Source organism: Carya illinoinensis, chromosome 1 (genome assembly GCF_018687715.1).
Source record: "Carya illinoinensis cultivar Pawnee chromosome 1, C.illinoinensisPawnee_v1, whole genome shotgun sequence".
In the NCBI taxonomy this organism is placed as follows: Eukaryota; Viridiplantae; Streptophyta; class Magnoliopsida; order Fagales; family Juglandaceae; genus Carya; species Carya illinoinensis.
Window position 1 is genome coordinate 11,053,552 of NC_056752.1, and position 12,577 is coordinate 11,066,128.

The following is a 12,577-nucleotide window of genomic DNA, read 5'->3' on the forward strand; positions in this document are numbered from 1 at the left end:
GTGATTTACTTATGGGTTATGATGAGTACCAATTTGTCAGCTTGAAGTTACCCGCTTGGATATAATAAGTGATTTTCTTATGCATAATTGCAATAAACAATTAGTATCAGAATGCCTATGGCCAATTAACAACAACGGCAGCTTTGGTCATTACTGAAGCAACAACTTTCTTATTACCAAGACTACATTCTTAGCAACACTTTTGATGGCCTGTTTGTTGTTATTCGGAGATGGGATTATTATAATTGAAAACCGAACTAACCAGTTTTAATTGTTGACACTAGGTATGCTTTTTAATATACTCATACAGTCATACTATAATCTTATTTAATATACTCATACAAGTCATACTATAATATCATTTAATATACTCATACAATCATATTGTTGTTTCTTTTCAGATGACTTCGGCAGCAGGTGAAAATGATGATTTGATTGATTTGGACCCGTTTGAGTCAGAAAGTTTTCAAAATGAGGAATCTAAAACAAAACGAAGGAAACGGTCAAACATGTGGACTTTTTTTGAAATGGTTCCTGAGTCTGAGAACAATAATGGCAAACTACGAGCAAAGTGCAAGATGTGTGGAGTTACTTATATGGCTGCGAGTAAATATGGAATCGGAAATATGAAGCGTCACATTGACGCATGCCCTAGGAGAAGTTCATGAGATATTGGTCAGATGATGTTATCACAAGGTAGTGGATCTATTTCGGTAAGCACTTCTAAATTTGAAACCGAACAATATAGAGAACTTTTGATAGCTGCTATGCTATTGTGAAGCATGAACTCCCTTTCTGTTTTGTTGAATACTTGGGATGAGATCTTTGTTACAATATTTGCGTCTGGATGTTCCAATTATTTCTAGGAATACTGTCAAGGCTGATTTGGTTAAGATATATAATCGAGAAAAGAGAAGGATTAAATGCATAGTAAATGATTCTCCTGGTAGAATTAGTCTAACATCTGACTTGTGGACTTCTATAACCACCGATGGTTATATGTGCATTACAGCACATTTTTTGGATAAGAATTGGGTTCTACAGAAAAGGGTTTTGAACTTTTCTTTCATGCCACCACCACATAATGACATATCTTTGTTTGGAAAAATTTATAATTTGCTATGTGAGTGGGGAATTCAACACAAGATTTTTGTATTGACTTTAGACAATGCTTCGTCTAATGATGTTTCAGTGGAGTTGTTAAGAACTCAATTGAACATCAAAAAAGATTTTTGTGATGGTGAGTTCTTTCATCTTCGTTGTTACGCTCATATTCTAAATTTGATAGTACAAGATGGGTTAAAAAAGATTGATTCTGCTATCCAAAAGTTCGTGAGAGTATCAAGTATGTCAAAGGGTCACACTCAAGGAAGGTAAAATTTTTAAATTCTACAAAACAAATGTCTTTGGATAGTAAGAAAGGGTTGAGACAAGATATTCCCACTAGATGGAATTCTACTTTTCTTATGCTTGATAGTGCTATTTTCTATCGTCATGCTTTCAGTCATTTGGAGTTGACTGATTCTAATTTTAAGCATTGTCCATCAATATTTGATTGGGAAAAAAATAGAGAAGATCAACAGTTTGTTGGGATTTTTTTTATGAAGCCACTTGTGATTTTTCTAGGACCAAATACCCTACAGCCAATCTATACTTTCCAACAGTATTTTTGATTTATTTTACATTAAAGTGACACTCTGAGGATGAAGATGACTGCATGAAGACCATGTGTTGTAAAATGCTTGTTAAGTTTGAGAAATATTGGTCTGAGTTCAATGTATTATTGGCTATAGTAGTTGTTTTGGATCCTCGATACAAGCTTCATTTTATTGATTTTTCTTATACAAAACTTTATGGAAATTGTTCCATTGAGTATATGAATGTTTGGAGCAAAATGTCATCTATTTTCATGGAATATAGTTCTTCTAGTGCTTCCACATGTTTTACCACGACTTCTAATAGCACTTATAGTAGAGCGGAAGTCAATATTCGATTAATAAACAAGTATTTCAGGTAATAACTGTATAATATTTTTTGTTTAATAATTTATATTATATTGTTATTCAATGATTTATAATATTTTATTTTTGTGTACATGAATTTGATTCATTTAGACATGATGACCTTGCTGCCCATATGCAAAAAAGTCGATTGGATCTTTACTTGGATGAACCTAGAGCAGACAGAAATGCAAAGATTGACATTCTTTCCTTTTGGAAAGGAAATGAGTTTCGTTATCTTGATCTTGCTTGTATGGCTTGTGATATTTTGAGTGTTCCAGTTTCTACAATAGCATCTGAATCTACTTTTAGTGTTGGTGGGCGTATCATTAATCAATTTAGGAGTGCACTAAAAGCAGATATTGTTGAAGCATTAGTCTGCACTAGAGATTGGCTATATGGCGAGGAGCAAGGTAACATTATTTTTACTTTATTGAATACATAATTGTAATTTTTCAATACAATAATATTATTTGATATAAAATTTTATTGATATCTTTTTTTTAATAGAAACACAAGAAGTTAAATTGGACGAGTTAACCGAAGATGTAATGGAGTTGGAGAAAAACAAGGACAAGGAGGACGCTCCACCTCATTCTTGAAGCTCTAAATTTGTTTATATCTGTGTTTTTATTGTACTTGGGATTGTAAAATTAATATATTTTCTGTGTGTTTTGTTTATTATTTTGGAATGTAATATTAATATATTAGTACAATGTGTGTAGAATGGATCTATTTGGATTATAATTCTAAACTTGTGGTTAATTTTTAATTTTTTAATTTTTATAAATAATATTTATATTTAAATATTTATATAAAATTTCAATCAGGTCAAACGGATCGTGTCGTGTCTATTCAACTCATTAACGTAAACGGGTTGAAACGGATCGGGTCGTGTCGTTTCGTGTCAATTTATTTTTTATTCATTAACGGGTCATAACGGGTCGTGTTGTGTCAATCCGTTATCTTACCGTGTCGTTTTTGTGTCTAGAATTTTGACACAAAATCCTTAACGGGTCTTGTTCATGTTGACCCATTAAGCGTAATGTATACACCATGATACAACACGAACACGACCCGTTAACACGATTTAATACTCCTACTTGTAACTAAATTTTTCCTTTATTAAATTTACAAGTAGTACTACCGAACTTTAGTATCTTTTTATTTAAGAAGTGCATAAAAAAATTTAGCCAAATGCAGAGAATAACAAAAAGTTTAATATTATATATATAGATGTATTTTTAAAAAACTAATTTAGTTACCTATTCATATTTTATTTTCAGTTAAAAGATTATCTAAAATCTAAAAAATAAATAAGTAAAATAAAATAAAATCTTAATTTATAATATATATATATATATATATATATATTCTTTCAACGTTAGGAGATGAAACTTTCGTACGAATATATTGGGTACGTGATGCATGGCCTGCATATTTAATAATTGAAAATTAGAAGTTGTAATTAATTAGATCAAATTAATTAGCGAAAGAGAAATGTAGCAATTATATCAAACACGTAAGAGTTGTACGTACATATGTATAAATATCCAGTTTGCTACAATATCACTGAAGAATACTGTTTACAAGTGTTTAAATATTTTATTCATTTCTCTTCCTTACCTTCTACTTCTTTCATTTCCTCCAGAAACTAAAAGGTAATTTTATTTCTATTTCAATCCCAAGTTCCTTTATGTGAATGAATGTATCTTATTTCCGTTTCAGCCCTAAGTAACACTGCAAGAAAAATAAATTTTTATGACTAATTTATTATAATGAAAGGACTATTCACAATTAATTTTAGTTACGGATAGTATTTTCATGTAATGTAATTTTATTTCCCTCCAGAGATTAAAAAGTAATTGTATTCATTTATTTTGTGAATGAATATTATTTGAATAATTGTGGTGCAGGAAGGTTTGTAATATGTATTTGGATCATATGTATTCATGAAAGGGATTATTTTTTAAGGTGCAATAGCAAACCAAAACGTCCGTTGGTAATGCACGTAGTAGTACGCTCTATTTTATTGAATTAATTTATATTTTGGTTTATCTAAATACATTTGGATTGATTTAAAATAAAATATAATTATATGATATTGTATATGAGGATATATTGAAAATATTAAAATATATGAAGTTATCATTTGTAGTTAGAGAAAATATTTAAATGATATGAAAAAAATAAATAAGATAATGTATGGTATATTATAAAAGTTAATCTGTAAAATAGAAATTTTCAAAAAAAAAATCAGTAAAATAGAAAAAATAGATTTTAATAATATATTTTAAAAGATAAAATGAAAAAAAAATCTTTAGGACTTAACCTTTCTAGAAAACTCTAATTTCATCTCATCTTAATCATTATAATTTTTTCAAATTTTTTATATAAAATAAAATAAAGAATTTAATATTTTTAAATTTTAATATAAAAATAATATTAAAATAATATACTTTAATAATATTTTATTTAATTTTTAATTTTAATTTCAACTTTTCACGTCTCATCTTTAAAAATAAATGAGACTTTAATAAACTAGTAATATCTCGATACTTCCTTAAACAAATTTATCAAATTGCCTTGCAAGTCCCGTCAAATGCACAGAGTGATATTCTGTTTATAGACAACTTTTTACTTAAATAACCGAACTACCCTCGTGTCCATGCAATTGCCTGTGAATCTTGCCGACAAAGCTGCGTGATACTTTGTTTTTTGTTCTTTTCTTCTTCTTCTTCTTCTTCTAAATTTCTAATCTTCAAAGTTGAGTAATTTGGTCTACCTATACAATAATTCTTTATTTGTTTTAAATATTCAAGAGCGCCCAAAAAGTAAACAAGAAATACCGGTAGTCTTGTACGTACACGTGGATCAAGTTTTAATTTCCACATCATGAACAACACGCAATTCCATTAATATGTTGACCAAACACCCAAACTGGCCTCACGGTTTTACTAGCATTTGAACCCTGCAATATTGGACTTTTCTGATCTCTTTGCTCCATGGCTCTCGTATTCATATTTATCCAACTCGTCTTCCCCTGCCTATAAATTCGAACATTCCCTCCCTTTGTTTCTCACTTGCATGCATTTTTTATAGCTAAACAGATATTTCAACTCCTCCTTATCTGCCCTTATAACTTCCCACATTCTTCTTCTTCCCTAGCCTCCCTCCTTAATTTTGTTTTCTCACTGGCACTATTGCTATCTAAACAAATTCATTACCATTAATCCTTTAGTGATCATCAGCTTTGGAATCAACGTCGTTGCAAAATGGTGGTGTTGAGTAAGATTACAACAAATGACCTCCATGGGGAGAATTCTCCATACTTCGATGGATGGAAGGCCTACGGTATGAACCCTTATCACCATGGGAGTTATTCAGATGGGTCTTGCAGAAAATCAGGTTTGGTGGAGATTGAAATGTAGCAGTACTGCAGCAAGTTAACATACAAATGATCAATGTTTTTTTTTTAAAACTTTATAATGCTCCTGCTTTGCTTTGATTTGAGTGAAGACTGGATCAGGAAAACCCCCAAGGCTTCCATTTGCACAGCTGAAGGAGTCAATGAGTTCAAGAATATTGCCATTTTTCAGGATTACCATGGCTTGCCGGAGTTCAGACAAGTAAATATATATAATCTTATTCTTAAACTTGACAGAATATATAATCATATTTCGATGTCTTATGAAAAAACAAGAATCATATACATACATGGAAAAAGTGCAGAAATATTGGATCGGAAATCTAGACGTATTAATGGCATTTTTTGACAACCGGATGTGTTTTTTTTTTTCTCCTCAGGCTGTGGCGAGCTTTATGGGGAGAATAAGAGGTGGTCGGGTCAAGTTTAATCAAGACCGCATAGTCATGGGCGGTGGAGCAGCAGGAGCAAAAGAGCAAATCATTTTCTGTTTGGCGGATCCTATTGCGCAGCTCTATCTGTTTTGTATGTTCCAGGATCCGCCAAACAGAACATGATTAGCTCGTTTGCTCCTGTTGCTCCACCACCCATGACTATGCGGTCTGGGTCAAACTTTACCCGACCACCTTACTCTCCCCATAAAGCCCGTCACAGCCTGAGAGAAAAAAAAAAAAAAACAAAATCCGGTCGTCAAAAAATGCCATTATTACGTCTAGATTTCTGATCCATTTCTGTACTTTTTCCATGTATGTAAATGATTCTTGTTTTTGCATAAGTCATCGAAATATGATTCTGTCAAGTTTAAGAATAAGATTATAGATATTTACTTGTCTGAACTCCGGCAAGCCATGCCATCCTGAAAAATGGCAATATTCTTGAACTCATTGACTCCTTCAGCTGTGCAAATGGAAGCCTTGGGATTTTTCCTGATCCAGTCTTCACTCAAATCAAAGCAAAGCTGAAGCATTATAAACTTAAAAAAAAAGCATTGGTCAGTTTGTATGTTAACGTGCTGCTAGCCCAGCTTGCTGTGATGTCCATTAACTATATATCAAGTGATCGAGATATTGACATTGTAACGTTAATATATAATTGGCGTGCCCATTAACTGTATTCATGTTATTATTAATTCATTAATTTCCAAGCTTGCTGTGATGGCGGTCTCGTCATTGGACGTACTCATACTTCAATTATTTAATTAATGCGTTACTGTATGATTATAATGTTCAGATTAAGGATGATGATGTGATGATGATGGCTTGTTTATTAGTAATGACATTAGTCAATTTAGCATCACTAATTAGACTTCTTAATCTTTTATTTTACGAACAAACCCATTAATTTGTTAAAGTGGGGATAATTGCCACTTCTAATATTCCTACGTCATTCTGATCATGAAAACTACTGGAATTAGTCATCCCCAGTCATATCGATCGATCAAGTCTAATATTATAACATGAGCGCCGCTAGCTCGTTTATAATATCGTTAGTTATTTTTGCAACTTTTTTTTTTAAATTTTTTTATTCATATTTTTCAAGTATATTTAAATATTTTTTAAAAAATAAAATAAATATACCTATACATTTAAAATTACTTTCTTAATCATTAAGTAATTTTTTTTTTTTTTTAACCGGCGATCAACTAGAGTGGTCAACTATGGGAGTCATACATGGTTTGCTATTATAACATATATTTATTAGGAGTGTAACGAGTTCGATTTGGTCTGGTTTTGAACAAAATCTAGGACCGAATTGGTGACACCGATTTTGAATTTTTTAAAAGCGATTATGCACTGGTTATGATCCCCTAAACCGTTACTTCCATTTTTACCAGTTTCGATCCGGTTCGATCCAGTTTTTCGATTTTAATATATTAAATATATTAGTATTACTAATGTATTTATCAAAAGAAATATGTTGAGAATTTATTAGACAATAAAATGTATTTAATATATATATTATATTTAAAACAGATGATCAAATAAATATTCATGCTTAAGATTAAAATGTTATGTTATAAATTATAATATATTATTTCATACATAATTATATATATTATATATAAAAAATTATATATAATATAAAATATATTTTATATAATATTAAAAATTAATAAAATATATTTAATATGTGAACGAGTTTGGTCTGATCCGGTCTGGTGTTAGAAAATATAAAATCGATTTCGGATCGGATTTGACCAGTTTTTAAAATGAATGAACTAATTCCGGACCGAACCGGTTGAAAATCGGACCAAACCAATCGGTTCAGGCCAATTTTCCTATTTTTCAATTTATTTTTACATCCCTAACAGTTATAGAGTATAGGACCAAGGAGATCGTAAATATTTTTTAATCATGCAAGGGAGATATTTATTATTTTGAAAAATAACTTATAAAATTTTAAGATGTATATGTCCTGTACACTCTATTTGAAAAAAAAAAATGTAAGACCCACATATATATATTTATTTTTTAATAATGGGCTCTATTATTTTTTAAAGAGAAAGCGCAAAATTTACACATTTTAAAATTGTATTTAATATTTATTACTTATTTATTTTTGAAGCAATTTATATGTAGAGCTTGAGTAATCTTGAACTTCAGAAATTATTTCATTAAATAGATAACATCTTCCTTGTGTTACATCAAGCAATAACTTTCAGTACATGACCAAATTACGATAAACGAAACATAATCATGATTATGTCCCATGAAAAACTTACAACAGTACCCACGACGTACAACATGTGGGAAAAAATATTTACTCCTAAAATCAGGAATCAAACAAATTTATTTTCTAAAAGCAGCCTTATCTGGCCAGTATACTGTTTATATATGACTTGACTTAATATCTAGCAGAGGATCTCGACTCTCTTCTTGCAGAATATCCTGAATTTGATATTTAGAGTTAATTTGGAAAATTTACCCATGATCACCTGCGATTTCTAATAATTATTAATAGTTGTTCTCTCGAAATTTTGAAAGAAGATGAAAGTTTTTCATGCATGATATCTGCTCTAAGTCCTTGCTTGTAAAAGCGGCGAGAGAGGAACAGGAGAGTGAGGGGACATCATGTGTGGCGACATGATTCCCTCATCGTATCTTCGGAAGGAGAAGCTAAGCTGAAGCTTCTTTGGCAAACATTTAGTGCTCTTCCCCTGCGACTTATTTCCATCTTTTTCTTGATGCACAAATGCATGGATTCTCTGGAGTGCAACTACCACCGTCTCATCGTCCATGTTTGCGATGCAGACCCTAAACCAACCTGGTTCTGAGCAATGGAACGAAGATCCTGGGGAGACATTGACCTTCACCTCGTTGATGATGACGCGCCACAGCACCATCTCAGCCTCAAATGTTTGTTCTTTGAGAAGCCTACGCAAATCCATCCAAACAAAAAGGCCAGCATTGCTTTTCAAGCAAGTAATCCCTGCTTTCGCAAGTCCTCTGGTGAAGACGTTATGCCTCTTCGCTAGCCTCTTCGAACTCTGCTCCAGATAGTTCTCGACAAACTCCTCGTCAGACAGCATTGCCGCAAGCAGATGTTGAGTTTGGGAGGAAACCAATCCAAAGCTCGACATTTTGCGGCCACAGCTCACGACAGCATCATTGTAAGAGTAAACTATACCAACCCTAAAGCCAGGAAGACCCATGTCCTTAGACAAGCTATAAACGATGTGAATGAGATCAGGGTTGCAGTACTCCATCTCTTGCATGATCTCGGAAACGCTTACGAAGCTTGGAGTGCTGAAGACAGTGGCTGCATAGATTTCGTCGCAAACAAGGTGGATGTTCTTTTCATTAACGAAGCTTACTAGGCTTTTTAGTGTCTCTCTGTCTAGAACAGTGCCCAAAGGATTTGATGGGTTTGCAATGAGCAAGCCCTTTATGTTGATGTTGTCTTTTTGGGCCTTTTCATATGCTGTTTCTAATGCTGCTTTTGTTATTAGGAAACCATTGGAGCTATCACAGTGAACAGGAACTATATCCACGCCAGTTCTCCACCCCAAGTCGCGATCAAATCTGCATGCAAGCAAATCCAGAATTTTGAGTGAAATCGATTTGAGCGATATCAACTCACGAGTAATGATATATATATATATACACACAATTATTTTACAATTAATCATTATGATTTTATCACTTCATGAAAAATGCTATATATTTTTATTTTTTCATCAAATTTAAATTGAAATTTTGTAAGTAAATCTCCATTCAATTTAAAACAAAGTCACACGGCGAGCTTATTGACATTCTAAAGCCATCTAGATCTAATTATAGATAAAGAGAATTATTACGTACGTACGCGTCGTCTACACATGAAATGTTTTACAAACGCTTTATAATTTTTGGCTCAACAAAATTAAAGTTAATTAAAAAATTCAACTCAAAAGAAAACTGAGTAATAAAACATCAGCGTACGTGTAAAATTATTCTTATAAAATTCATGTCAAGACAAAGTGCTTTTGAGCCACCTCGACTTGCCATCCACGCTAGTACTAGTAATTGTGGTCTAAAACTCCAAGTCGTCATGTACTGGCTGACTTGTGGAATTTTCAACTACAATTGCAGGTATAACTTCAAAGTTGAGAAACATTTTAGCCAATTTGGAATTTTGGAGGACATTATAATATATATATATATATATATATATATATGCGCGCGCGCGCGTGTGGAAATTGTCCAAACATCCAGCTGTACACACTGAATTAGTTGGTTTAAAACTGGGTGGTTGCCATCTGACTAAATTACATTTTGACCTTGGAGCAAGTAAATAACCAAACAATTGACTCTTTTGTAAGCAAATTAGAACTTTTTTTTTTTTAAGGGAAGGATGAAGAAAATTTTAAACCAAAAACCTTGAGTACCAGGACAGGATATATATATATATATACATATATATGTATATGAGACTTTACCACCTAGACTGATTGACTGTAGGCATGATCTATGACAAAATCTCTGTTTGTCTATGTGTTCAGAACCACATGGTAAAGACCATGACCCGGATACTAATTTGGAATTCCTCTCCTGCAATTCTTCTAATTAATTAAAATGGGCCATTTTCTAGGTTGAAAACTCCACAAAAATATGGAGTTTTAAGAAAATATATATTGCAGAAACACACAAAACAGATAGAGCTGCACATAAACCAAAATGGTAGAAATTGATAATGGTAATTATATTGGTCATCAGAGTGCAGAAGATCAGAGAGATATCAGTATCCTTACGCTGGATAATAAGGAGACGGTACAAGAAAAGCATCTCCAGGATCCGCCAAACAGAACATGATTAGCTCGTTTGCTCCTGTTGCTCCACCACCCATGACTATGCGGTCTGGATCAAACTTGACCCGACCACCTCTTACTCTCCCCATAAAGCTCGCCACAGCCTGAGAAAAAAAAAAAAAGAAAGAAAACACATCCGGGTGTCAAAAAATGCCATTATTACGTCTAGATTTCTGATCCATTTCTGTATTTTTTCCATGTATTTAAATGATTCTTGTTTTTTCATAAGCCATCGAAATATGATTCTGTCAAGTTTAAGAATAAGATTATATATATTTACTTGTCTGAACTCCGGCAAGCCATGGTAATCCTGAAAAATGGCAATATTCTTGAACTCATTGACTCCTTCAGCTGTGCAAATGGAAGCCTTGGGATTTTTCCTGATCCAGTCTTCACTCAAATCAAAGCAAAGCTGGAGCATTATAAAGTAAAAAAAAGGACATTGATCAGTTTGTATGTTTACTTGCTGCAGTACTACTGCTACTATATATATATATCAAGTGAGAGAGTTAGTAACATTAATATATAAGCATAAAAAATTTCGATCTCCACCAAACCTGATTTTCTGCAAGACCCATCTGAATAACTCCATCGCGGTTTTCGGTAGGGTGATAAGGGTTCATATCGTAGGCCTTCCATCCATCGAAGTATGGAGAATTCTCCCCATGGCGGTCATTTGTTGCAATCTTACTCAACAAGACCATTTTGCAATGTTGTTGATTCTAAAGCTGATGATCACTAGAAGGATTAATGCTAGGGAAGAAGAAGAATGTAGGAAGTTAAGGAGGGAGGCCAGGGAAGAAGCAGAATGTGGGAAGTTATATCTGCTTATCTATCAAGAATGCATGCAAGTGAGAAACAAAGGGAGGGAATGTTCGAATTTATAGGCAGGGGAAGACGAGTTGGATAAATATGAATACGAGAGCCAGGGGGCAAAAAGATGGGAAAAGTCCAATATTGCAGAGTTCAAATGCTAGTAAAACCGTAAGGCCAGTTTGGGTGTTTGGTCAACATATTAATGGAATTGCGTGTTGATCATGATGTGGAAATTAAAACTTGATCCACGTGTACGAGTACCAGACTACCAGTATTTCTTGTTTACTTTTGAGAAATACTTTTTGCAGTCAGTAGATGCAGTCGGCGTGTAGTCGATTATAAAAAAGTGAATTAATACGAAACCTACATGAAAAAAAAAATTATTTTTACAACTTTTTTTTATTCATGTAGGTCTCCTGAATATAAAAAAAATTTTTTATAATTTTTTTTATTCATTCCATACAACTGACTGTACGCCGACTGCATTTACCGACTGTATGTAGCAAAGTCCCTTACTTTTTAGGCGCTCTTGAATATTTATATATTTATGTTGAAAATATTTTAACTACAAAATAATTATGAAAAATATTTTTGTACTGAGAAAACAATTTTTGCATCCATGGAAGCAAAGTTCGGTTTGTTTTACTTTTATAAGATAAGCGGGAATGAAGTTTCCATGAAACTCCATACGTTTCCCGCTTTGAACGATCGAGAGAGAAATTAAATTAAGGTGTTGGTGGTGACCTTTGAGCACTCGTACTCCGTGATGCTTTCGGCGATTTCTTGGACTTGAAAGTTGAGACTCGCTTGTCGTCAAGTACTCGCCACCACCCCCAAATTATTCATGACAAGCCTCCACGGTATACGTATATATACCATTTCTACTTTTGGCCAATTTTCCGTTTCTTTTTTGGGGGATTTCTCATAATAATATTTTTTTTTTAAGTGGCCCCCTGCGCCCCCCACCCCCATCCAAAAAAAAAAAATTCATTTGTTTTTTTGTGCAATCATTATGTGTGTATATATATATATATGTGTGTAAAAATA

The 12,577-nt window shown here is 32.8% G+C and overlaps 2 protein-coding genes across 2 annotated transcripts; one reads left to right on the forward strand and one right to left on the reverse strand.

Annotated features, from left to right (window-relative positions):
- Window positions 1–5,275: 5,275 nt before the first annotated feature.
- Window positions 5,276–5,984, forward strand: LOC122306146 (1-aminocyclopropane-1-carboxylate synthase 1-like). Its single transcript, XM_043118607.1, has 3 exons — window positions 5,276–5,408; window positions 5,520–5,629; window positions 5,808–5,984. Exons 1-3 carry the CDS (start codon window positions 5,276–5,278, stop codon window positions 5,982–5,984), a joined length of 420 nt encoding a protein of 139 aa, XP_042974541.1.
- Window positions 5,985–8,014: 2,030 nt separating this feature from the next.
- Window positions 8,015–11,575, reverse strand: LOC122310394 (1-aminocyclopropane-1-carboxylate synthase-like). The gene is made up of 4 exons (XM_043124292.1): window positions 11,272–11,575; window positions 10,995–11,126; window positions 10,658–10,818; window positions 8,015–9,449 (listed from the first exon to the last, which is right to left on the reverse strand). Exons 1-4 carry the CDS (start codon window positions 11,416–11,418, stop codon window positions 8,444–8,446), a joined length of 1,446 nt encoding a protein of 481 aa, XP_042980226.1. The 5' UTR covers window positions 11,419–11,575; the 3' UTR covers window positions 8,015–8,443.
- Between the last annotated feature and the right edge of the window lie 1,002 nt (window positions 11,576–12,577).